Source organism: Callorhinchus milii, unplaced genomic scaffold (genome assembly GCF_018977255.1).
Source record: "Callorhinchus milii isolate IMCB2004 unplaced genomic scaffold, IMCB_Cmil_1.0 Scaffold8, whole genome shotgun sequence".
Lineage (NCBI taxonomy): Eukaryota > Metazoa > Chordata > Chondrichthyes > Chimaeriformes > Callorhinchidae > Callorhinchus > Callorhinchus milii.
This window is the reverse complement of record NW_024704749.1, coordinates 3,525,141-3,552,194: the sequence shown is the minus strand read 5'-3', so window position 1 is coordinate 3,552,194 and position 27,054 is coordinate 3,525,141. Positions and strand designations below refer to the sequence as shown.

General features: G+C 43.9%; 1 protein-coding gene across 1 annotated transcript in view; it reads right to left on the bottom strand.

Moving 5' to 3' along the window:
* LOC103188465 (oxysterol-binding protein 1) overlaps nt 1-27,054 on the bottom strand; it is a 140,345-nt gene that overhangs the window by 46,993 nt on the left and 66,298 nt on the right. The window contains exon 5 of the mRNA XM_007908486.2: nt 14,407-14,657. Coding sequence (XP_007906677.2) covers nt 14,407-14,657 — 251 coding nt within the window. The remainder of the gene's footprint in view (nt 1-14,406; nt 14,658-27,054) is intronic.

Genomic DNA, 27,054 nt, shown 5'->3' with positions numbered 1-27,054 from the left:
CAGGATTGAGGCACTTCACATTGCGCTAATACGATACCTGCTAACGATGCCGAATAATGAAAACATAAAACCCCATAACACACATACCCGATTGCACAGAGTGCAAAATGGAAGCAAAGAGCAACACACATTGTTTCACCAAACCCAAACTCTGCAGATTACTCAAGTTATTAAACCCAAAAGCAGCATTTTTTGGAGACGGATTAATATATTTCCTTCCACAGTAATGTGTAAGTACATCTGTTTCCACCTGTGATTCTCTGTCTCACTCTGTCTGCCGTTGTCATTCTCTCATTCCAATCTCTGTCTCCGGCTCCCGTCATCTTCCTCTCAATATGTTTCTCCTCGTCTCCCTGCGATTAATCGCTTTGTCTGTCTACCTGGGATTTGTTTTGGTGTCTTTCTCTTCCCCCTATAACTTCTCTCTCAATTGATACATCACATCTTCTAATGTCTTTTTCTCTGTCTATTTGTCCTTGGGACGTCCTCCCGTCGTGAAAGATGCTATACGAATGTAATTTGTTGTTGTTGTCTTCTCCAATCCACTCTGAGAAGATGCAGTTTCTGATCGGCAGCAATGCGGCCACATTACCTTAAGCATCACTGCTCTAGCCTTATTATTCAATACAATTTACACAGCGCCTTTCACGTCGGAAGCATGTCTCAAAGCGCTTTACGCTGCTTCTGGGTGGGTGGGGCTGGGGGGAGATTTGGTGGAGAAAAGCTGACTGGAAATAAGTCACAAGACAGCTTTAAAAGTGTGGAAGGAGGGACTCCGGGATGGAGGACCAGATAACGGGGGCAGAATGCATGAAAACTTGCCCACTGATAATAATAATAATAATAATAATAATAATCCTTGCATTTGATATAGCGCTTTTCACGTCGGGAGGACGTCCCAAAGCGCTTCACAGAATATACTGTAAAGTGAGTTGACTGTATATTTGTGGGCGAACGCGGCAGCCAATTGCGCACAGCAATGTCCCACAAACAGTCATAGATTGAAAATGACCAATTTAATTATTGTTTTTGGTTTTGGAGGGATTATTATTAGGCTCTGTGTGGAGTAAGGAAACTTGCCCAAGGTTTCGCCCTGCGTTCCAGGACTTTAGCAAGAAAGGGTAGGTTGGAAATGGGACAGTAGTGTAAGAGGTTAGAAGGATCGAGGAGGGGTGTGATAACAGTGGTTTTCAAGGGAAATGGAACAGAGCCTGATGTGGCGAGGATTGGCCGGGGGACATGAAGCAGATTGGTGTTCACTGAGTAGAGGACTGACTGGGGCGAGAGGGTGCAGGAGGTTACAGAGGTAAGATGAGGTGAGGCCATGGAGGGATTTGAACTCAAGAATGAGGATCTTGAATTGGATCAGTTGGCGAATCGGGATACTAAATGCCGATATTAACGGTGATTACAGCAGCGGGATTGACAAACATCGGCATGACTTAATCTCCTCTCTTTTATGACACTCTCCTGCCACAACAGGCAAAAGAAACAGATGATAAAATCCGACTGAAAGTAATGGAATTATAACACATCTCTGCACTCACTCCCACTGCATCACAGGAGAACTGAGGGCAGGGAAATGAATCTAAACCTGTGTTCTGGCCAGTCCAGCAAACAACATTGATCATTCAATCATGGCTGTTAGTGTGAGACATGGCTGTGGGCAATTAGGCCACTACATTCGCCTACAAAACAGTCATGGCATAGCGTTTCCTGTGAAATGCTTTGAGACGTCCTCCTGATGCAAAATATCAAAGGTATGGATGATTATAATAACTTAGACAAAGATCAATTTCGCACTCGTGGTTACACTGTTTTCAATGGGAGAATGTACCTTCTCTGTGTCCACAACCAAAGCCACCTATAAAATAATCATTTCTAAGCATGTTAAGTGGCCCGGCAGTTCAGGCAGCTTGTGTGTTACACAGCAGCTTTAACAGAAGAATTGTTAATACGATTAACGCAAAAACATTTAAGTGGATTTGATAGGAAATTCAACAGGACTTGGGCAGACGTACGACGTGGGCGATTTTCCGATTTATACAGATCAGACTTGTGCAAGATTTACTGTGCTGTATGTTGCTGTGCGCAATTGGCTGCCGTGTTTCGGCCCCACAAAATGCACAGTCAATCCATTTTACAATATATTCTGTGACGCGCTTTGAAACGTCCCAACAATGTGATAAGGCGCTATATCAAACGGGAGGATTATTACTATCCCGGAGTATTTGCCTGTTGTGTTACACTGCACTCATGCTGTGACTCAGATTTTAATCGAATCATGCCAAAAGCTCAATTACCTTTGAAAGATCGCCACGACCTGATGAAAACAGTCAATCTCCAAATCCGCGCCACACCAGCCTGTTTAAATCATCCATTTAACAACTTCATCGAAACAAATTGCATTGAAGAAAATTATAGATTTTAAAGTGAGTTGATTAGATTCTAACAATGTCCTCAGTCTCCGGAGACTTTTAGCATTGGATTTATTGGCAATGTGTTGCGGCCACTGAGCTTAACGCAAATCCTCTCTGTATATCAGGATACTGTCCTCCCCCATCCACTGCTGCTTCCTGTCCCAGTCTCATCGTCTCCCACCGGTCCCCGCCATTAGTAGGCGAGCTTTCAGCTGTTCTGCCCCCGCTCTCTGGCACTCTGTCCCACAGGCCCTCTGCCTTCCCACCTCCACATCTCTATTCCTCCCCCCACCCCTTTGAAAACCTGTCTTGTTTTGGTCACCATTCCTCAGCTCCCACCCGCTCCAGCTCAAGGTCCCACACGATTCTGTCAAGCGGATCGATTTGTATTCCACACGTGAAATTTTTACTATTGATTGCCTAATAATAATAATACAAGTAATAATAATCTTTGCATTTGATACAGCGCCTTATCACATCGTTGAGACGTCTCAAAGCGCTTCACAGAATATACTGTAAAGTGAATTGACTGTATATTTTTGGGGCAAAATGCGGCAGCCAATCGTGCACAACAGTGTCCCACAAACAGTCATGGATTAAGTGACCAAATTTTTACCCCCGGAAAACGATTCGCCAATTGACTTACAACCGACTCACTGCAAGTCAAACGGAAGTGTGTGGAGTAAGGAAACATGCCTTAGGTTTTGCCCTGCCCGGGAATCAAACCTGGGTCCTCTTGCTTGCAAGGCGAGCGCTCTAACCAATACTCTGCCGTTAATTTACTCCTAGATTTACTCCATTTACATTATATTAATGAAGTGAATCTAAGACCCAGGTGGAATTGCCGTCCATTTGGTCTATTGGAATTCTATACACGGAACTATGAATGAAGCTGAACCTGTCGGCAGCATTAATGTGTTCTCTTGTTATCATTTCCCAGATGTTCAGTTTTGCGTAAAAATCTGCTCAATAAATACCCTTAAAACAGATTAGCTTGTTACCCAGTGATAGACAGCAAGGTGGGAGAAATAATAATATAATAATAGTCCTTGTATTTGATATAGCGCTTTTCACGTGTTCTAGTTGTCTCAAAACGCTTCACAGAATATACTGTAAAGTGAGTTGTCTGTATATTCGTGGGCAAAGCACAGCAGCCAATTGCGCACAGTAGTGTCCCACAAACAGTCGTGGATTGAAAATGACCAATTTATATATTATTTTTTTTCTTCAGGGATTATTATCAGGCATGTGGAGTAAGGAAACTTGCCCAAGGTTTCGCCCTGCCGGGAATCGAACCCAGGTCTCTCGCTTGCGAGGCGAGTGCTCTAACCACTGAGCAACAGGACTCCCTGTACAGGCAATATTGACATTTCCCAGAAAGAACTTGTGTTTTTATTCCACCTAACCTGTCACAATGCCACATCTTTCAGTCTTGTTCTATTATTTACCAAACAATAGAATACAACACACAAAAAATATGTGGTCACTCAATCCACGTCTGTTTGTGGGACACTACTGTGTGCAATTGGCTGCCGCGATTCGCCTACAAAATATACAGTCAATTCACTTTACAGTATATTCTGTGAAGCACTTTGAGACATCTCGGAGATGTGATAAGGCGCTGTATCAAATGCAAGGATTATTATGAAATAATACAATTTACATTTAATAGTGGACACTGGTGTGAGGGGAGGCGAGGGGTTGGGAGCCAATGAGTGTGGAGAGGGCAAATATGACCGAAAACAAGCCAGTTAAAGGCTCTTTACTGAGGTAATGTCATCCAAACCATACAAGGATCAAAAAGATCTGACCAAGGCCCACCTGTGTAATTGCACATTGTAAGCAAGGTTACGAAACAGTTGAATTTGTGCTCCAGTCACAGGTTGACAATGCAATCGTTGTTTTCCTGTCTCAATGTTACCACAACTACAACGGAACATGGACTATTCTCAATTACTCGTTCAGCTTCACATCATCACTCATTTAGCAGTCATTGAGTCTATCACCCAATTATAGAAGTTGATGAAAACACGCACTGCCTGAAAATTATAACTCAGCTGGCAAAGCAGCATCCATAATGTTGGAGGAGAGACTCAAGATTGATGACAGCAATGACCTACAACATAGAATATTAAAGCATTGTCTTCACTGGTTCAGTAAACCTGAGGGTTTCCAATTATCCAATTATGAGCTGGATTTTCACAGTATTTACCTACAAACACACACAGTCACTAGACTTCACGGTAAAATCCTACGAAGCACTTTGAAACATCTTGAGACAACGCGATAAGGCGCTATATCGAATGCAAAGGTTATTATTCTTAATCCTATTCTTACAAAAGTTACATAGTCAGACTTTGGAATAATTAATTGTCAATCCCAACTTTTCTTTCAACAACAACACGATTACATTCGTATAGAACCTTTCACGTCGGGAGGACGTCCCAAGGCGCTGGACAGAGAACAGAGCGTTTCAGACTCGAGCTGAGGTTGGGGGGGGAAGGGAGAGGAAGGGGGGTGGCCGATGGCATGGTCGAAGAGGAGGGTCTTGAGGTGGTACTTGAAGGAGGATAAGGAAGGGGTGAGGCGGAGTGACTGGGGGATGGAATTCCAGAGGTTGGGAGCAGAGTGGCTGAAGGCTCTCCCGCTAATGGTGGGGCGGGTGGGGTCGCAGAGGTAGGGTGGGGCGAGACCATGGAGGGCTTTGTATGTGAGGACCAGGATCTTGAACTGGATCCTCTGAAGGATAGGGAACCCGGGGGTGTCGGGCGAGACTGGGGGAGATGGGGTCACGGAGTTTGGTGCGGGAGAGGACACGGGCTGCAGAGTTCTGGATTATCTGCAGCCTGTGGAGGGAGGAGTTGGGAAGGCCGACAAGCGGGACGTTTGCAGAGTCGAGCCTGGAGGTGATGAAGGCATGAACAAGAGTTTCAGTGGCCTGAGGGGTGAGGTAGTGGTGGAGTCGGGCGATGTTACGGAGGTGAGGGAAGGCAGAGCGGGTCATAGCTTGAATGTGGGGGAGAAAAGACAGTTTTCGAACAAGTCATCTAGGTTCCTGACTGGCTTGGTGAGTTGTAGTGTGCAACCATGGAAGTTGATGCTGCCTGAGGTGCCGACAGAACAAAAACAAGTTATTTGTGTGGACTAAACCTCTCAAAGATATACATTACGATGGATAACCAGATGATTGAGAATGGAAGTGAGGGGTATAAGGAGAAACAGAGATGATCAACTGCTCCATGGACCTCTTGCCCTGAACAACAGGTACTGAACAGAATCTGGTTTACAGCAAATCAATTTATGGAACAAGAAATGGCCGTCAAGCCTGTTCCATCCACGTAGGAAGCTTAGTTGTTAGAGCAGTTGCCTCGCAAGCGAGAGGACCTGGGTTCAATTCCTGGGACCTGGGTGAAACGTTGGGCAGGTTTTCTTATTCCACACGGCTGTGTTTACCTAGCAGTAAGTAGGAACCTGGTTGGCAGATTGCTTTTCTGGGGTTAATAATCCCTTAAAATTAAAAAATAATAATAATAATAAATCTGCCTCAGTATTATGTTAATCCTTGCATTTGATAATAGCGCCTTATCACGTCTTTGAGACATCTCAAAGCGCTTCCCAGAATATACTGTAAAGTGAATTGACTATATTTTGTGGGCATGTGTAAGCAGTGCCAACTTTCAGCCACTCTTAGACTATGTTTGGTGACTCAATCCACGACTGTTTGTGGGACACTGCTGTGCGCAAATGGCTGCCGCGTTTCGCCCACAAAATATACAGTCAATTCACTTTACTGCATACTCTGTGAAGCACTTTGAGATGTTTCAAAGACGTGATAAGGTGCAATCAAATGCAAGGATTATTATTATAACTTATTTAACATTGGAAGAAAAGCTCCTGCAGTTTCTCTCTCTCTGTCTCCTCAAGCAAATTCAGCAGAATATCTGCTTCTCTGTCCAGCATCATTCATCCCTGGAGCAGCTTTATTCCACGGAGCAGTTGATCAGCTCCGTTTCTCCTTATAACCCTCAATTCCATTCTCAACCATTCAGTTATTCATCTCAATATATATCTTTGAGAGGTTTAGTTGACACAGCATTACCTGACTTTCCAGGGACAAAGTGGTGGAGGTTATAAAATGCTTCCAATTTCTCTATCTTATTTGGGGCATTGTTATTTTTGTATCCTCAAGTTCTGTGCTCAAACCACATCTGTGCATGACTGGGTGCCGAGTTTCGCCCACAAAAATATACAGTCAATTCACTTTACAGTATATTCTGTGAAGCGCTTTAAGACGTCTGTCTCAAAGGCGTGATAAGACGTTATATTAAATGCAAGGATTATCATTATTATTGTTATTATTATTATCTGGACAGATTTAAATCTAGCCGCAGTTCAGGGGCTGGCAGGTTTGCACGTACTGTACGGTTAGGATCAACACTTCGATCAGACAAGCTGCAAACTCCTGCACTGAATTCCCTGACCCAGGGTACAGAGATGAGACTCAATATCAAATCTAATCCAATCTAATTTAATCTAATCACTGCGATCACCAAATAAACATCACAAATCACATTTCTCACATTCGTAGATCACTGGTTACTCCACCGAGTCAATTGCTTTCACTGATCGGAACAAGCCGTGATCACAGAGGCAATAAACCCCCTCCCTCACTGACAAAGAAATCAGACGAAACACCTTCTTCATCAGTTGAATTCTGCCGACTTCCAAATGCGTTAGGAAGAGGATTGAAGGCACTCATGGGACACACAAACTAATGAACACAGCACCCATTATTGCAACTTGCCCCCAACGCGTTGGCCGTTTAATCCCCGAGACCCTGCTCGTGAGAAACTCAACGCTACTCTCGTGTGGGAGAAGAAGGACGGCAAACTCACCTTGTCCTGTTGCTCAGTTCGTCAATTCAATTGGAAACGCCGGATCAGTAATAATCAGAAGTGAAAGTCACGTGATGGAGTGCTCTAATTAACAAGAACTGTTGCCGTGTGACTGGCAAGGAGGTATTTCAGTCTCCTGTAAAGCCATCTGTTCTGTGTGGCTGTCGCTCTCTCTGTCTTCAGCAAGCTGTCAGTCTGTGGGTGAGACACCACAAAGAGAGCGTGGCATCTTTAACCTGAGGCCTTTCTAAAGGTGACTTTAATTGCTCGAAAATAGTGGTGTTTTCGTTCAATGCACCGACTGGATGGACCCAATTAAAGCACAAGCCATTGGAAAAAGGCAGCGCCCGTCTCTGATTCCAGCAGTTTGATCCCTTTAATACACTGGGCTTCGCAACGCTCTAGCAATTTGTGAATTCAGCTCCAGTTGTACCAGTCAAAATCCCAGAATCTGGCTGCTCGCAGCTGAGGTAAACGTATTCGCAGCAACAATTAAAACAGAGCAAATTTACTGTCAAAACAGTTATACAAAACAGGTATACCGGCAGAGAAGCTGCTCCCTTGACCTCTTAAACCCTCCTTACAGCTAAACACGTAAGAAATGCACAAGCGCGTGTGTGACTTACACACTGGATTTGTCAGCAAAAAGGTATTTTACGTGACGCTAATGTTCTAAGGCTATCCACCGTTTTTTTTTCGCTCACAAAATATACAGTCATTTCACTTTACAGTGAAAGCGCTTTGAGACGTCTCGAAGACGTGATAAGGCTCTGTATCAAATACAAGGATTATTATTATTATTATCGGGGCGGCTGGCTTATCATCAGCTTTGCGCTCTCTCTGCCTGAAGCAAGTGCTTCTCAATGTCTGACTCGCTTCCCCGGACTATCAAGTCAAACAACAGGAACTCGGCAGTTTACAGGAGAGGAACATCAGGGTCAGATTCTGTGTCAGTGGCAGTTTGCAGACTGGTTTGCACAGCTGAACATTCAGTTAATGTCTCTGGGATGCCCAGTAGTGGTGTATTGGTGCTAAAAGATATTTCTTCTGTCACGCAGAGCAACGGATTGAAACAACAACGACGACAACAACAACAAAATTACATTTGATACAGCACCACTGAGCAACCCAAAGGTATTAACTGAATGTCCGGCTGTGCTCTCTCTCTCTCTACCCACAAGCTGCTGTCTACACAAAACTGCCGTCCAGACTGACGGATGCTCTAACCTCACAAATACATGGTGACAGGCTCCAGGCTGGATTGTTACTCAGGCCTGTCTGCCTTCCTGCCATTTTGAAGAGGGTTTTTAAGCTTCTGCCAGTTTCCACTCCAAGTGCTGTGGGCGACGATGGCAGCTTCTACCCTCAAGAGATAAGAACAACAACAATCCTTACATTTGGTACCCAGTCTTTCACGTGGGGAGGACGTCTCAAAGAGCTTCACAGGATGTACTATTAAGTGGAGTGACTGTGCGTTTGCTAATAGGCGAACGCAGCACTTGGATGCAGATGCACAGCAATACCTCGCGAATTGCTGCAGGGATCAAAGCCAACGAAGGAATAACCTATTCTGATGAACAGAAATTTTATTTAAAAAAGATTTTTCAAAAACGTCACGCCTGCGAATGCTAGATTTTAAGGGTGAAACCTAGCTAATAAATAAAAACAGAAATGTTAAGACATCTGTCGGTAGTTGGTGAATCAGCATCTGGATAGGGAAAGCTAGGCTTAACCCTTCAAAACCAGCATTGGCAGGCATGACATTTTAATAAATATTTTTTGAATAAAACTTCTATTCTTCACAATAGGTTATTCTACTTGAAGGGCGCTGTATATTTCTACAACTGCATTGTCACTACGTTGAACAGCAAAATCTTATGAGGTGCTTTGAGACATCTCGACGAAATGATAAGGCACAAATCAAATGCAAGTATTATTTATTATTGTAAAATTATTATATAAGCTGTTAGTGTCAAGTTCTGACATTTCCCGACATTGGCTGATCTGATATGAATTTCCTGTGCCTTCATCGGTGGCCGTGCCTTCAGCCACTACGCCCCCAAACTCTGGAACTCTCTCCCTCAATCCCCCTGCCTTTCCCCCTCACTCCCCATCTTCAAATCGTGCCTAAAGACCTTCCTTTTTTGATCGTGCTTACGGTCACCCTCTCACCCTGGCTCGGTGTCAGACTCCGTCACTGTCAAGCTCTCCGGGACACTAACCCGGGTGAACGAAGGATGCTATATAAATGCAAGTTTTTGTTGAATTTCCAGCGTTCATAGTTTCTTTCTTTGCTATAAAATAAATGAAAATGAAACAAAATGCAACGGGTTATAAAGCAGCACCGATGGAGGTACTGCTGTAAACCGTTTGGTTTATTTTGTCTCTGTGTTTTGTGCTCCATTCACTCTCCTCGAGGAGACACTCCCTACAGAACACTCCCTCTGCACTGATATCACGAGTGGGCCCCACAGCCAAATGTGCGGGGTGAATTCTCATTCCCATTTAAACGCCCCCACCCCCCCCACACGAAAACGGCAACTCGCAGAAGGCCAGTGAGCAACTGTCTCACAGCATTAACGAGGCGAGCAAAACATTAGTAACCGTTCACCTCTGTTGCCTTAAGAAATCCAAACACAAATCTTTATTTTAAATAAACGCCTTCCGCATCTTTTGTTCGCTGCACACAGTGCTCCAGGGCTGTGTCACCCGAATATTAGGCGTCACGGCTAAAAACAGCTGACAGCTGTTAGACGAATCCCTCGTCTCTCATTAATATTCAGAGGATAAACTGCTCTTGTATTAATGGAATATTACTGACAGGCAATGGCTGGTCTATCAGTGGCTACAGTTTACACACTTAATCACTCCGTATAATGTCGAATGTATTTTTCTCAAAGCATTTTTTTCACTAGACTCTGGGGCCAAGTGGCTTGTTTGGCTGACGATAGACGACATGACCAAAGGGTGATATCGCACCCACCCAACCACCCACCCAGCCACCATTTCCCCCTGACGATACTGTAGTGTAGAGCAAGGAACCACCTGGTTCCAGCTAAAGCCTGCCTCTGGGTCATGTAGGAATGACTCCATGTGTGACATTTTGGGAAGGGTCAAATATTCCCAACTAATAATAATCGTATAATATTAATAGTCCTCACATTTGATAGGTCGGGAGGATGTCTCAAATCGCTTCACTGGATAAACTGTAAAGTGCAGTGGCTGTGTAATAAGGCAGTCACGGCAGCCAGTTTGCACACAGCCATGTCCCACAAACTGCCATCGAGTGAATGACCAAAACTACTGCCTTCAGTGAGGAAGGAATTATTTCATTCTCGGTGTTTTGCAGGACAATGCAGCCCCAGTCTGGATGCAGAGATGGAGAGATAATTGGTTCTTTTGCCTTCCTTTCTTTGCTGAAAGGTTTGGTTCCTTTTAGAGCTACCTTAGAGCTATCCTCCTACGACCAAAACCATGGGTTCCATTAAATTGCTGAATGCTCACTCAGCCTTACTGAGTTTCATGAGTGAGGATTCTTCTCCAGCTATTATGTACACAGAGAACGTGACGTGACTGCAAAAGTCAGTGGGATCAAGAGATTATCCCCATGTTTGACTTATTTGCCTCTATCTACACTGTCAATGTGGATCTGATAATGAAACACAGTGAGGGAAGTGAGGTCCTGTAGCTCAGTGGTTAGAGCATACGGCTCGCAAGCGAGAGGATCTGGGTTCGATTCCTGGGCAGGGCAAAATGTTGGGCAAGTTTCCTTACTCCACACACCTCTATTTAACTATCAGTAAATAGGAACCTGGTTGTTAGTCAATTGGTGGATCACTTTTCCGGTGGTAATAGTACCCTAAAAAAAATTTAATCTACGTGATTTACTTAATCCACGACTGTTTGTGGGACACTGCTGTGCCCAATTGGCTACTGGATTTTGTCCACAAAATGTAGTCAATTCATTTTACAGTATATTCTGTGAAGCACTTTGAGACATCTCGAAGACATGATGAGGCACTATATCAAATGCAAGGATTATAGGATTATTATCATCAGTGTTATCACAAAGTCCTCTCTCCCCTACGCCACTGGCTCAAACGCTGGTATCAATGGCCCTGAATGCCATTCTCAGGTCTCACCTTCCCCTGAAACACCCTTTAACCAATTAATGGGACGTCCTCCCGATGTGAAAGGCGCTATACAAATGTAATTTGTTGCTGTTGTTAATACACATGGATTCCATTGGCAACAACAACTTGCATTTGTATAGCGCCCTTCACCCCGGATGGGGTCTCTAGGCCTCTATGAGACACTAGACAGAAACGTTTCTTACATCTATCGCCCAAAACAACAACTTTCAAGTTAAAACAGCCCTTCATTACACAGTGCTACTTAACAGATTGCCACTGACTCGGTTTAATGGCAGAACATCCCCCTGCTCCACATGCCAGGAAGTACAAGCAGAAGCAAATGTTGGTAGAAATAGTAAACAAAAATAATACAAGTAATCATCTTTATATTTGATACAGCACCTTATCATGTCACTAACACATCAAAAAAAGCACTTTGCAGGATATACTGTAAAGTGTATTTTGTGGGCGAACGCAGCAGCCAATCTTAATCTTGTGCACAGCAACGCCCCACAAACAGCTATGGAGTGAGTGATCTACTTTATTTGGAGGATTCATGGCCAGGACACCCTGAGAGAGAAACTCCCTCCTCTTTTCGAATAGTGCCACAGGGACAGACAGATAGGGACCTCAGTTTCACTTCTTACCACAACACATCTGACAAAGCAGCACCCCACCCAGTATTGCATTAGAATACCAGCACAGGCTGTATGGGTTCCAAGTCCTGACGTCAGGCTTGAACAAACAACCTTCTGACTGTGAGAGTGCTACCAATCGCTGCAATGGGCGATTGATATAGCAACTCAGCAAAATGAAATGTCTCAAGTGGAATTACTTTGAAGTGCAGTTACAGCATCGAAACGTGCAGTAAATCAACTCCTTCAAGTCCCGTTTGAAGATCTTCCTTTTTGATCGTCCTCCCAATAAAACAGTAAATATGCTGGAGAACGTTCTGGACAAAACACGATTGTTTTGGTGTTTTACGGACACTATTTCCAAGACATAAGTGGTAGCAATTCTCTTTACAACAATATTCAATATAGAACTACCTAGAATGATACAGCAAGGAAACAGGCCATTCAAGAACAATTAGCATGTGCCAGTCTTTATAGTCCACATAAACTTCCACCTTTCCTAATCCCTTTCCCTACTCCCCTCTATCCTCTTCTAACTCATGTTTACGTCAGGGTTCCTCTTATATACTTTGGTGCTTTTTGCTTCCACAACATTCTGCAAGGATTTCCACATTCCCACCACCCTCTGTGTAAGGAAGTTCCTCCTAAATTCTCCTTTACATCTGCGACTCTTAAATCTTAAATTTATGCCTCATATTTACATGCTGTTATGAACAACGTAAATGAAGATGAACCAATTTAACACTGAAGTATCTGCCTGAAAATCTATTCCTCCAAATTTCTAATATTTCTAAATTTCTGATGTTCTTTTACGCTTCGTAACAAAATCATTTCAAATGAATTCCGTGGAAAAAAATAGGTGAAACCCAGGATCACAGTCAAATCTAACCATTTCGGTCTATAAAAAATTCATTGCAGTTTATTTTTCCTGCGGGGACTGTGTTGATGCTCCAGTGCAGTGGGATCTTTACAGCTCCAGTTCCCAATGAGTTCTATTTTGGTTTTACTGTGTGAGAACTGCTTTCCAAAATAAATCTCAGCTGCGAAAGTGTATGTAGAGAATACTGATCGCTTCAGATCACGGCCTCCCTCCAGATTATGCCTCTCTATTTTCTTCTCTTGGTGACAATTCTCAATTCACACCTCTCTTGTAACTGACTGACAAAAACAGGAAAAATAAGTCTTTCCTATTTACTCTGTACAAAAATAAATAATAATAATAATAATCTCTGCATTTAATATAGCGCTTTTCACGTCTTCTCGACACCTCAAAGCCCTTCTAATTTTGGGAATGTCTATTAGATTCCCTGCTTAATCTTCCTATTCCAGTTACAGTCAAAACTCTGTCTACAGTAACTATAATGTCCCACTCTTAGTGTCATCTGAGTCAATTTCTGCTGTTGATTAGATCTTTAACGCTTTGACAAAACACCCTCCACACCCCACCTCTCGACGTTTGACACTGCCATTGTGCAGTACTCCAAGATGCTATCCTATGTGAATATAAATGCAAGTTGCTGTTCACCCTCCCTGTCCTTTTTAATAATGAGGTGCCAGAAATTGTGGAGTCCTGTAGCTCAGTGGTTAGAGCACTCGCCTCACAAGTGAGACACCCAGGTTCGATTCCCAACAGAGCAAGACCTTGGGCAAGTTTCCTTACTCTACATGCCTGATCATAATCCCTCAAGNAAAAAAAGTACAAAATAATAATTTGGTCACTCAATCCATGACTGTTTGTGGGACGCTGCTGTGCGCAACTGGCTGCCACATTTCGCCTACAAAATATACAGTCAATTCACTTTACAGTATAATCCGTGAAGCACTTTGAGACGTCTCGAAGACGTGATGAGGCGCTATATCAAATGCAAGGATTATTATTGTTTTATTATTAGAAATCGACGAAGTTCTCCAGTTAACCAACCTTTTGTACAGATTGAACCTTACCTCGTTACTCTTGCATTTGCTGCTGTTAATGCTGTGCCTATGTACTGGTGCACCATGAGGAGGTCTATGCTTTTAGCCGCTACGCCCTGAAGATTTGTAACTCTCTCCCTCAACCCCAAAGACCTTCCTCTCCGACTGTGCTTAGGGTCACCTCCTCCCTCCCCCGCTAGCTCTGCGTCAGGCTCCACCACCGTTAAGCGCCCGAAACACTGCCCCGCTTGAAGGGCAGTGTGGAAATGCAAGTTGTTGTTGTTGTATTGAGAAGACCTCCCTGATTCTGCAGTGCACGTTCTACGTGTGACAAGCTGGAGTCACCAGGTGGACTAGAGACTAACGTGATATTGTCCAAATAAGAAAGTAAAAAACAGTCTGCACTTACATTGATCATAGCATTGGAAGTAATACGGAAGAGGGTGGCTCTCTCGTTGACTGCCTTAATCTTCTCTCCGCTCTCTGCCGGCAGCTTCAAGCTCTCGAGCTCGCTGAGGGATCTCTGGAGGGCTGCCCCGTGCTTGGCAATGAGATCGTTGCACGTGGTCAGGTCGTCGAGTTTGTTGGCCAGGGTTTTCAGGGTGCTGTGCAGCTCGCTCTTCTCCGACTGCGAGGTCGGCTCTTCGTCACCGGAGTCATCTGTGGGAGAGAACAGTTTCCGCGGTTACAGTGTTTGTATGGATCACTCGGCACTGACTGAAAGAAAGAAAGACTGTCAGAACATTACCGAGCTAGCTGCACATTTGAACCATTTGGAACCACAGACGCTCGGGACTTTTAACTCGTTCGAAGTAAGTTTCATCGGAAAAAAAAACTGCCATTTAGAAACACAAGCAATATTGCCTTATAAGCCTAACTGTGCTGCTCTGACTAAAGTGTTTGCAGAGTGAAATAGGAACAGAGATCCACAGGAAACCCCCTTTCCTGTTTGTTACTTGTGAAATAGCTTCCTTTTTTTTTAAAAAAAGAAGTTCACAAGAGCTCTTGCGGTGATCTGGGGCAAGGGACTCGCTGACAATTGCGACTACAGCCTTCGGTTTGTGTCAGAAATCCTCAGTTGGGTATATATTGTTTTGGACGCTGGCAAATGAAGTGAGCGGGTGGAGGCAGAGGGAAATAAATGGTGACGTGGTTAGTTTCAAGCACTCTGGGACGCTACTGCGCGTGAGGGTGTCTCTGCTTGGCGAGGTGTCAAGGGGTGGTGGGGGAGGAATAGCTGTGTCATCGTGTGTCTGTGTGGTTTTTACTGTTTTTTCACTTTCCGGGGGTAATAATCATCTTTCCCCCCCAAAAAAAAAAATTTCTCACTTCGCAATTGGCTGCCGGGTTTTGCCCACAACATATACAGTCAATTCAGTTTACATTATATCCTCTGAAGCGCTTTGAGACATTTCAATGACCTGATAAGGCACTAATATCAAATGATAGTATTATTATTATATAAATGCAAGTTGTTGCTGTTGCTATCGCTGCTGGGGGTTAGAGCAGGAATGGTGCCATGCTGCCGGGCACAACTCCGCTCAGTGCTGGTCAAATGCCAACCGTCACTGTCCAGGGCCAACCCACACCCTAATCGCTGTCAGCAAACTGAGCAAAACTGAGTCATGGCAGTGTTAGCCAATCTGTTCATACAGTGAAACTCGCTTAAGTCTGATCTGTATAAATCGTATAATCACCCATACATCTGCCCAAGTCACGATCAAGAATTTATATTCTGTGTAAGTCTGACATAACTCATACCTGGCAATAAGTCATGTTAATTGGCTGATACGACTTACTTGCTTGCGGTTTACTGTAGTCTGCTTTGTAACAACCCATCTAACATGGTAACCAAAGCTCGGAATGTCAGCATATTTTCGAGTCATAGGACATGGCTCGATGACTGAAGGGATATTTTTAAATAGAGGAACAGATCCAAAGCTCCCCTCAAGCTCACTGTTCGGGTTATTGCAGTGTTTTCAAGAGACATGTTTCTTTGTCTTTGCAAAATTTAGAATTACGGCTACTTTCACTGACATTGGGGATCTGAGGTACTAAACATGTAGGTAGATTTTGCATTTGCATGTGAGTTCAAGCCCCACATCGGGACTTGGATCTCGTATCGCATAAGGTGACGCTCCCAGTGCAGTGCTGGGGAAGTGCTGTATTGTTGGAGGTGCTGCTCTTCAGATGAGACGCTAATCCAAGGTCGGGCCTGCCTTTTCAGGCGGATGTTAAAGATGGCGCTATATCAAATGTATATATTATTATTACTACAAACTAAAAGTTCCAATTCATTCCTGTCTGACATTGCTCCAGAACATCCTGCCACATGCATGATACATCTGTGGAGTTTAATAGGAATGCGTGCAGATATTTCTAAATTGCATGTTGCCCCAATGTCACAGGGCGAGTGCCATTTGCAGCATTAATCAACTGCACACTTATAGAGAGCCTTTGCTTTGAAAGATACATTCCTATCTAACCGAAACGTCACAGCCACTGAAACATAAAGATGAAATCCTTTATCAAAATTTAAATTTAAAATTGTTAAAAAATACATTCATTAATTCATGAAGACAAAGTGCTGCCTGCATTGTTAACAAGCTTCCGAATGGCTGAATAGCTGAGATCTACAACACATGCACAGACCTGATTGTTAATGGAGGGAAAATCATTCATTTTTATTGTCTTTCCAATCAATTTTAATTCCAGGTGCTGAACCGGTGATTACAATACATCCTGTAGCAAGCACTTTAGTTGTGTGCACACAGGCACCATGTGCAATGCTAGTGTGCAGGAACATGCAGACAGCTTGTCCAGGGCTCTGAATAAATTGATGACCAATAACAATAATAATTCTTGTGTTCGATGTAGCTCCTTTCATGACAATAAATAATAATTTTTGTATCTGATATTGCGCCTGGTCACGGTGTTGAGACGTCTCAAAGTGATTCACAGAATAGATTGTACGGTGGACTGACTGTGTGTTTTGTGCACAACATGAAGGGAAGGTGTCTCATAGAGCTTCACAGGATTTGCTGTAGAGTGCAACAACGACTGTGTATTTTATAGGTGAATGGTGCAGCCAAACTGCATACAGCATTAATCCACTAACCGCCGTGAACAATTTTATTTGGGAGATTGTTCACCAGGACACCGGGAGAAACCCCTGCTTTCAAATCATGTCACGGGATCTTTAATGTCCACCCAAACAGGGTTTATCATCTCAACCTTCAACAGTTGGCATCCTGGTGTGTGTGGCAGCTCCCATAGACAGTCAGTGCTCCTGTCCTTTCGGTTAACTTCAACACTACCAGCACTTCCACTGGGGAATAATACTCCTCAGTTACACGGCTAAACTTGTAAGCTTACTTTGACTGTAGAACAAAGCAAAAGAACAGTTACTGACTTCGTGCAAATGGGGAGTGTCGTTTGCCGGAACTTGCTGAGGCCAAGATACAACTGATGCACTGTATTTTCTAACAGAATAATACAGGTGTAATAATAATAATAATAATCCTTGTATTAAATGTAGATCGTGTAGAAATGCTTCAAAGCACTTCACAGAGTTTTTTTTAATAAAGTGTAGAAACTGTATTTATAGGCGAATGCAGCAGCCAAATCTGAGCTTCGCAAAAATAGTTAGGAAGTGAATGACCAATTTTGTTGAGTGTGTCAGCCTGGCGCAGTGGTAACGCTCTCGCCACTGAGCCTGAAGGCTGTGGGTTTGAGTCCCACATCGGGACTTGAACTCATTTAGTCTAAGCTGACACTCCAATGCAGTGCTGGGGGTTTGTTGTATTGTTGGAGGTGCCGTCCTTCAGATGAGGTCTTAAACTGAGGTCCTGTCTGCCTGGTCAGGTGGACGTTAAAGGCACTATTCGAAAAGCGAAGGGAGTTTCTGGCGGTGTCCTGACCAACAATATCCCAAGTGAAAAATTGGTCATTCATTTCCTGGCTGTTTGTGTGACACTGTTGTGGGCAACTCTGCTGCTGAGTTTGCCTACAAAAACACAGTTACTCCATTTCACAGTAGATCCCATGAAGCGCTTTGAGATGTGGAGTCCTGTAGCTCAGTGGTTAGAGCACTCGCTTTGCAAGCGAGAGACCTGAGTTCAATTCCAGGCAGAGGGCGAAACCTTGGGCAAGTTTCCTTACTCCACACAGAGCCTAATAATAATCCCTCAAAAACCAAAAACAATAATAAATTGGTCATTTTCAATCTTCGACTGTTTGTGGGACATTGCTGTGCGCAATTGGCTGCCGCGTTCGCCCACAAATATACAGTCAATTCACTTTACAGTGTGTTCTGTGAAGCGCTTTGGGACGTCCTCCCGACGTGAAAAGCGCTATATCAAATGCAAGGATTATTATTATTATTATTATGTCTTTCCAAAGTGAGTAAAAACATTTCTCCTCATCTCCTCTCTGGTTCTTTTGCCAACTATAGTTGGCTAAGTTTTCCTTCAGTTACGCAATAATAACTATTCAGGCTTGGCAACGTCAGGCCTAGAATATCAACCCACGCGTCGCTCCACGACTGAAAGGTTTACCCGTACTTAGGGGATGTTCCTCTCCATTCATTAAGTGCAGCGAATCTTTCACTGAATACCCACAATAGGAAATCCCATTATAAAGCGAACGTCAAAAGATTCACTGCACGTTGCAAACAGAACAATCCCTTTATTATTTTCCCATCTCAGACAGACAGATCTCCTGTGTGGGAGGCATTAAGAAGGAATGAAACATCTCCCATGGGGATGCGAGGGAGGGAAAATCACCCACAACACAGATTAGAGTGAAATTGATGTGATGTGAGAGCAGGTTAGGGAAGACTGAAAATAACTTGTGGACACGACAGGGTGAACCAGGAGAAATTATTTCCACTGGCGGGTGGGCAGGTAAACCGAGGACACCAATTTGAAATAGTTGTTAAAAGAAACACAGGGGGACGTGAGGAGAAATGTTTTCACACGGCGAGTTGTTGGGATCTGGAATGCATTGCCTGAAAGGCTGGTGGAAGCCAATTCGATAACAACTTTTAAGAGAGATGTGGATAATTATTTGGGGAGGACAAGTTTGCAGGGCTATGGGGAGAGAGGGGGGGAGTGGGATTGAATTGGATAGCTCTTTTCAAAGAGCCGGCACAGACACAATGGGCCGAATGGCCTCCTTCTGTGCTGTATAATTCTATGATTCTATGGATGAACGAAAAGAAAATGAAACTCACCAGCTAGAGATTTGTGTCCAACAGCTCATAATAGATGCACAAGCTATCGACACTAACAACTAAACAAACGAGCTGAATGTCGTACTATGTCTCACAATTCTAAAAACCAGCCCACTTCATAGAATCATTGAATATATCATAATGTTATTTCCTAAAAGGAAATGATCTAATCCGGATTTGAAGGAATCAACACTTTCTGCTTCAACCATCTCCCGAGTGAGCCTGTTCCACAGGTTTAGTATTCGCTCATTAAAATTGAAGAAGGAAATTGTTTCCCTACAAGAACCGTAAGTCTGCGATTGCTACGGTAGCATTAAATTTGCAAGATTTGTGAAGGTTTTGTAAGGAGGAATCCCGGGCGTGTTTGCTGAGAACTCGGCAGAAATCCAATCAATACAATTTACATTTATATCGCACCCCTTGGTTTACCTAGCAGTAAGTAGGAGCCCGGTTGTTAGTCGATTGGTGGATCACATTTCCAGGGGTAATAATCCTTTAAAAATAATAATAATAATAATAATTTGGTCACTCAATCCACGACTGCTTGTGGGACACCTGCTGTGCGCAATTGGCTGCCACGTTTTGCCCACAAAACATACAGTCAATTCACTTTCCGGTGTATTCTGTGAAGCGTTTTGAGGCGTCTCGAAGGCGTGATAAGGCGCTTATCAAATGCAAGGATTATTATTATAGTCGTTTATATCGTATGGACACGGGGAGGACATCACAAAGCTCATGGAGGTGCTGCTTCTCAAAGTGCCTCAGGCACTGAGAATAGCCACAGACTGCACACAACGCACTAGCTTTCACTGTGAGGGCCAGAGAGGTAAGGATTGATTTGATGCAGAGGCCAAGCTTATTGATGATTCCACATCAAAGAGGAATTTCTCCGCAAATCTCAGCTAAAGCCCTTCGCGACACAACTTCTTCAGTAACCATATTCAACACATCACAGCAGGAATGCTCAAACAACCAGGGAGACAAGATCTCACCTCAAACTGGCGGTGACATTTCCCTGTGTAATACAAGCCCGAATCAGATGCTTTTCTGATTGTTAAATTCACACAATCTCGGCTCTAACTCACAGATTGACCAACACCGTCACAGCTCCCACTCCTAAATTTGTTCAAATATATTTGGGTGTAATGATTCCCCTCCCCATCTGACTGAGACGCTACCCTGTGTGAAGGGCTCTATATAAATGCAGTTGTTGTTGTTAAGATGGTTTCCAATGCCTTAGCACTGAACCAGAGTTAGATGCTTTGAATGATACATTTTGACAGGTGAACATAAGCTGTACGGTTTATGTAATTCTAAATCAACCTTACTGCTCAAATGTCCGATCTATTATATCAGATCAGGACCACAACTGCGCTAGCAATCGGAAAAGGCGAAAAGCAATCTGACTAAACAGAGGCAGGACGGCAAAGTCCGTCATTGGCAGAGGGAGCAGGGTAGGGCAGGGTAGAGCAGGGTGGGGCAGGGCAGGGTAGATCAGCGCAGGACAGGACAGGGCAAGGATGAAAATAATCTCTTCAAACCCATTTATTCACAGAACCACGCACACGAGTTCTTGGAAGAGTCACTGAAGCGAGCATGCTTGCATGCGAGGACATCCTGCCTCAATTACATTTCAGTGTTGGTGAAACTCTGCAACGCTCTTCCTCTATCCCTCTGCCTTGCTCCTCCCCTCCCCATTTTCAGATCGCGCCTGAAAATCTTCCTCTTCGATCGTGCCTACGGTCACCTCCCATTCCCCCAGGGCTCAGCACTGTGCTCCACCACTGTCAGCACTGAGATGCTACTCTGCGTGAGGGGCGCTATATAAATGCAAGTGGCTGTTGTTGGTTGAAATCAGTTTCAGGGATGATAGGCTACAACTATCAAGAAAGACTCAACAGTTCAAAGCTCCCCCCCAACCCCCCCACCCACCGGAGATGGTGTTTTGAGGGAGGAGAGGACCCTAAAAAGATGGTTAAATTTATTAATTTTGAAAGGTGAACATAAGTAAGATGTACGGTTTATGTAATTCTATGTTAACTCTAATGTTGCTGGGCACCAGGTGGAGTTGTACGATGTACCTACACCTCCAAATAATAATGATAATAATAATAAATAATAATAATAATCCATGCATTTGATATAGCGCCTTATCATTAAGTGCTCCAAGACGCCATCCGGCGTGAAAGGTGCTGTATAAATGCAAGCTGTTGTTGCTGTTATCACGTCTTCCAGACACATCTCAAAGCGCTTCACAGAATATACTGTGAAATGAATTGACTTTATATTGTGTGGACGAAACGCAGCAGCCAATTGCGCACAGCAGTGTCCCACAAACAGTCGTGGATTGAGTGACCAAATTATTACTATTTCCTTAAAGGGATTATTAACCCTGGAAAAGTGATCCGACAATCGACTCACAATCGCGTTTCTACTTACTGCTGGGTAAACAGGTGCGTGGACTAAGGAAACTTGCCTATGATTCTGCCGGGGAACGAACCCAGGCCATCTTGTTTGCGAGCGTTCTAACTAGTAAAACACAGGACTCCCTAAAAAGGACTCTCCTTTCTCCGTTGAATATACTTGGATTGAATTTTATAAAAATATATAAGTCTTGCATTTGATATAGCGCCTTATCACATAGTTGAGACGTCTCAAAGCGCAGAATATATTGGCTGTGTATTTTGTGGGCGAAATGCGAAAGCCAATTGCACACAGCAGTCTCACAAACAGTCATGGATTGAATCACCCACATTTTTTTTTGATGGATTATTATCAATCGGAAGATAGAAAGAGATCTGTCAATTGACCAACAACCTGGTTCCTATTTACTGCTAGGCAAATAAATTAGTGACTTTGAGGGCAAAATTGACCATAATTTGACACACAATTGTTTGCCCTCAAAGACATTGAGAGAAGCCACAGGAAGGCTGATGTGAGAAACGGTGCTTCCAACACAGATTTAGTACAGGGCTCTCTTCTGAGAATGGGGTTAATTGAAGAGTCAGTGCAGAGGGAGCTTTACCATGGATCTAACCTACAATATTACATTGAATCGCAAAAACACATTCACCTCCAAAAATTCACCTCCAAAAATATACAGTGGAGTCCTGCATCGAAGTGGTTAGAACACACGCCTCGCAAACGAGAGGACCTGGGTTTGATTCCCGGGAGGGCAAAACGTTGGGCAAGTTTCCTTACTCCACATGCCTCTGTTTACCCAGCAGGAAGTAGGAACCCAGTTGTTAGTCGATTGCTGGATCACTTTTCTGGGGGTAATAATTCCTTTTAAAAAATAATTTGGTCACTCAATCCATTACTGTTTGTGGGACACTGCTGTGCACAATTGGCTGCCGGGTTTCCCCCACAAAAATTTGACTTTAAAGTCAATTGATTTTACAGTATATTCTGTAAAGCGATTTGAGACATCTCGAAGACATGATAAAGTGCTACATCAAAGGATTATTATTATTATTATATTATTACACAAGTGTAAATCCTGCGAAGTGCTTTGAGACCTTCTGAAATGAAAGGCTCTATATGATATATTACATAGAATTTTCCTTACTCCACACGCCTCTGTTTACCTACCAGTAAGTAGGATCCCGGTTGTTAGTCAATTGGCGAATCGCTTTTCTGGGCTAATAAACTCTTTTAAAATAAAATTAGAAAATAATAATTTGGACGGCTCAACGATATAAGGTTCTATATCAATTGCAAGTATCATTATTAATAACAACAACTTCAACAACAACTTGCATTTATAATAATAAATATTATGATTAATAACAGAGAGGTTTGGATCAAAAAAAATCCTTTCAATTCTGGTTTCTACCCCTTCCTTCCTTTTTGTAATCTTTTTGCTAACCTGATTTAGTTTCAATCTCTCCTGTCTTATTGCTTCATGAGAGGACAGATGGTGCCATCGTCAATCAGACACTCTTCATAAACGCTTCAGAGTAAAAATATTCGCTTTTTTAATGCCAATGTCTTTGATATGCAAAGCTAATTTTCTTCGGCAATCACCCGCTTGCGAAAAGAAGCCAGATGTGGATAAATGGCACTCGGTTCCACTGTAATCCTCATCGAAAACCTCGGAACGTTTTCACGGATATCTGTAAAATGTCAAACTCTGCAAAGCAACTCTCCAGTAATTAAATTCTAGTATAAGAATTCTTCCGACAGATTGGGGGAGATTTCTGGGGATAGGAGAAAGAGACAAACATATTGTTTTTGCAATATCTGGCAATATTCCCAGTTCTGGCTTTGAGGAGGTCAGAGTCTGAATTTAATTTCTAACACTGTCCTTCAACAAGGATACACCTGCAGGCTCTTGTGATGTAAGTGGAGTGAACACACTATTGCATTCTCCATTAAGAAAAGCAATTTATTTTTTATTTGCCTGTGTAGGTTCCTCGCATGGCTCAATGTTCAACCTGCATCATGTCTCAGCCAAGAGGACAGGTAAAGTAAAGTGACTGCCACTTGTCCCACATCATTTTGAAACAATATGAGGGACGTAATCACAGCTCTGTTAAATTGCCCATCCCTTCCTGAGAGGTGTCAGATTGAATCTGGTCTGAGACCAATAGAGCCAATATATTGGGCAACACAAGCATAGGGCTTGCTCCCACCTCAATGGTCTCACCTCCATCCTGCAATATGTTAACCCGTAGCCGATTTCTGACGAACATTCATCCATGAATGGAAGCCGCTACGAATTCCAATGCTTTGGGTAATTCTATTGACTTCCTACAGAGTACACACTGTATTTTTCTTTATCAGTTGGGTATCTGACACGTGTGGAAACCCATCACAATGCTCAAGAGTATCCAAACCTGACCATGTATCCCACCTACATATGGAAATTCCTGTGTCTGGAATGGAGGATGGACATCCTACTTGCCTAATTCCAGAGAGCATTAGGCACAGGTTGGCAAGAGCCATGGCTTTGGGCCACCAGAACGTGTGTTGGGCTACTCCTGGACATTAAACAGCTAAAACCATATAGCCTGCATAGTCTGGCAAGCTTTTCCACTGCTTGTCCAGCAAAGACCACCCAACTCCTTAGGGCTTTGGCTTCCAGGCTCAACAGCAGCTGAGTGAGACGAATCATTGCATCCAATCTGCCCCTCCAAGTCCTGCCGGAAAGCCAGGAGGTCTTGTGTCAACAGCAGTGACTCCCTGGAGTACTGCGACCCGCCTGGCTCAGGAACCGGACTACTGAGACTGCCACAGAGGATTACCTCAATTTCGACATTCCCCCCGTCCTCACCCGGCTCCTCTGGCTCCCCATCATTCAGAAGATACAATTCAAGATCCCGGTCCTCACCTTCAAAGCCCTCCACGGCCTCGCTCCCCCCTACCTCTGTGACCTCCTAAACCCCTACCAACCTGTCCGCTCCCTCCGCTCAGCAGGCTCCAGCCTGCTTCACGCCCCCCGCCTTGCCCACCCCACCATCGGTGGGCAGGCCTTCAGCCTCTCTGCCCCCACTCTAGAACTCCACCCCACCTTTCCCATGCCTTGCCCCTTTCCTTGCCTCCTTCAAGAGCCTCCTCTTTTGACCATGCCTTCAGTCACCCTCCTACCCCTACCCTCCCTGTCCTCCACCCCTCCTGAACCCAACCACAAGCTTGGGTGCGGATCCCTGTCCTGTCCAGCGGCTTGGGACGTCCCCCCTGACGTGAAAGGCGCTGTGTAAATGTTGTCGTTGTTGTTGTTGTTGTTGAAGAATATTGATTAACCACAATTTCCCAAATCTGGGCTACACCTGACGTCAGGACAGCCAATCTCTGACCCCAAGCCCCTCTGCATCCACAGAAACTGTTTATCTCTTGACACAACTCCTTGAAAAGCCCATTTCCCTAATCAATCGCAAGTACTTTCTAAAGCGGAAACCACCCTGGGGGTTTTAATGTTTATCCTGGCAGAGATACCTGGCTCAGTTACCACTTGTCAATGCCAAGTGAACGCCAGCTGCTATTTTTAAATCAAACATTTTAGACGAGATTATCGGCTGGTTTCTAGAATGCTTCAACAGGATTTGTCCCTGCCCATCATGTGGACTGGAGCAGGCTGATGGATTGTCAGGATTGTCACTTATAACACGCCTCGCGGAACACAGCGAGATCCCATTTCATTCCAACAGAAAGGTGCACCAGTGACAAATCACTGGTTTTATTTCTAGGACTGGATAATAATAATAATAATAATCCTTGCATTTGATATAGATATCGAGACGTCTCAAAGCGCTTCACAGAAATATACTGTGAAGTGGAGTGACTGTGTGTGGGCGAAACCCGGCAGCCATTTGGGCACAGCAGCATCCTACAAACAGTCGTGGATTGAGTGACCAATTTATTATTATTATTATTCTTGTATTATATAGAACGTAGAAAGAATTTAAAGGTTTCTTAGGAACTGTCATGGTCCAGGACACAGTTTTCCGGCCAGAGGTGGACAAATCACATGTCGACAAAAATAGAGTTCCTGCCTTCTGATCCTTGTCCAGTTATTTCAAGGAGACCAGGAAATGGGGAGATGGGAATAATAATAATAATCTTTTCACTCGGTCCAACAAATTTCACGTCAGGACATCCTAAAGCACTTCCCAGGATTTACTGTGAAGCAGAGTGACTGTGTATTTGTAGGTGAATGCAGCAACAAATCTGCACACAGTAATTTCACACAAACAGCCATGAACAAATCACCAATTTTATTTGAGGGATTGTTGGCCCCAGGTCATTGGGAGAAACTCCTTTCTCTTTCAGAGTAGTGCCGTGGGATCTTTGACGTCCACCTGAACAGGCAGACGGGATCTTGGCTTAATGTTTCATCCGAAGGACTGTACCTCTGACACTGTAACTCCAGCACTGCACTGGAGTGTCACCTTAGAATACGTGAGTTCAAAATCCCAAAGTGGGGCTCAAAGAGAGAAGAGAGAGACATAATCATAAAATGACTGAGTAGAGGCAATGCATTGAAATGGCGTCTTTTATGGGTTCTCCTAACCTGGAAAACTCAGCAAAGTTGAGCTGTAAGAAAGTTAAACGAACAAAAGTGTTTCTTTGCAACTACACGACAATAACCTTTCCATCTGATACAGCGCGTTATAATGCAACAACCTCTCAAAGCACTTCGCAGCGAATAGATGCCAAGTGTAGCTGCTTTGTAGGTCAGTGTGGCAGCCATTTTGTGCACACCAAGGTCCCACAAAGGGCCATGATCCTGCAGAGAGTGAATGATCCAACTTATCCTGTAGCAATCTCGGCCAAGAGCTTCAGAAGGCTCTGACCACTGAACTCCAAGAAAAATACATGTTTTTAGGGGGGGGGGAAATCGATGTCAAAAATTGGAGAGTTAAACGGTTGCCATGGAGACACAAGCCTGACTGCGGTGTAGAAGGGTTTATTTATAGAAACGTGACGCAGTTTAATCTGCCACAACTGAACAGTTCAGTGCTCACTGTGCAGCCCGAATGGCAGTCTGTCAGGCCAAGTACATCACATCAGCTGAGGGGCACAATATAGTGATACGCACAGCAGCATAATGATAACCTGCTCCATTCATCTCATCACCATCTGCATATACTGAATAGTATTGCATAGGATTCCTGCAGAACATTAGCAATTTCAGTACAGGGGGGAATGCTCTCCCAAGAACCTGGCAGTAATGTAATTCACCCCCTCCCCTGCCCGCCCCACTCGCTCTCCACACACACACTACATCATGGCACATCATTGACAGACCAGACACCAGCCCCATATAGACACAGGAACAACGACAACTTGCATTTCAACAGCGCCCTTCATGCCACACGGCAT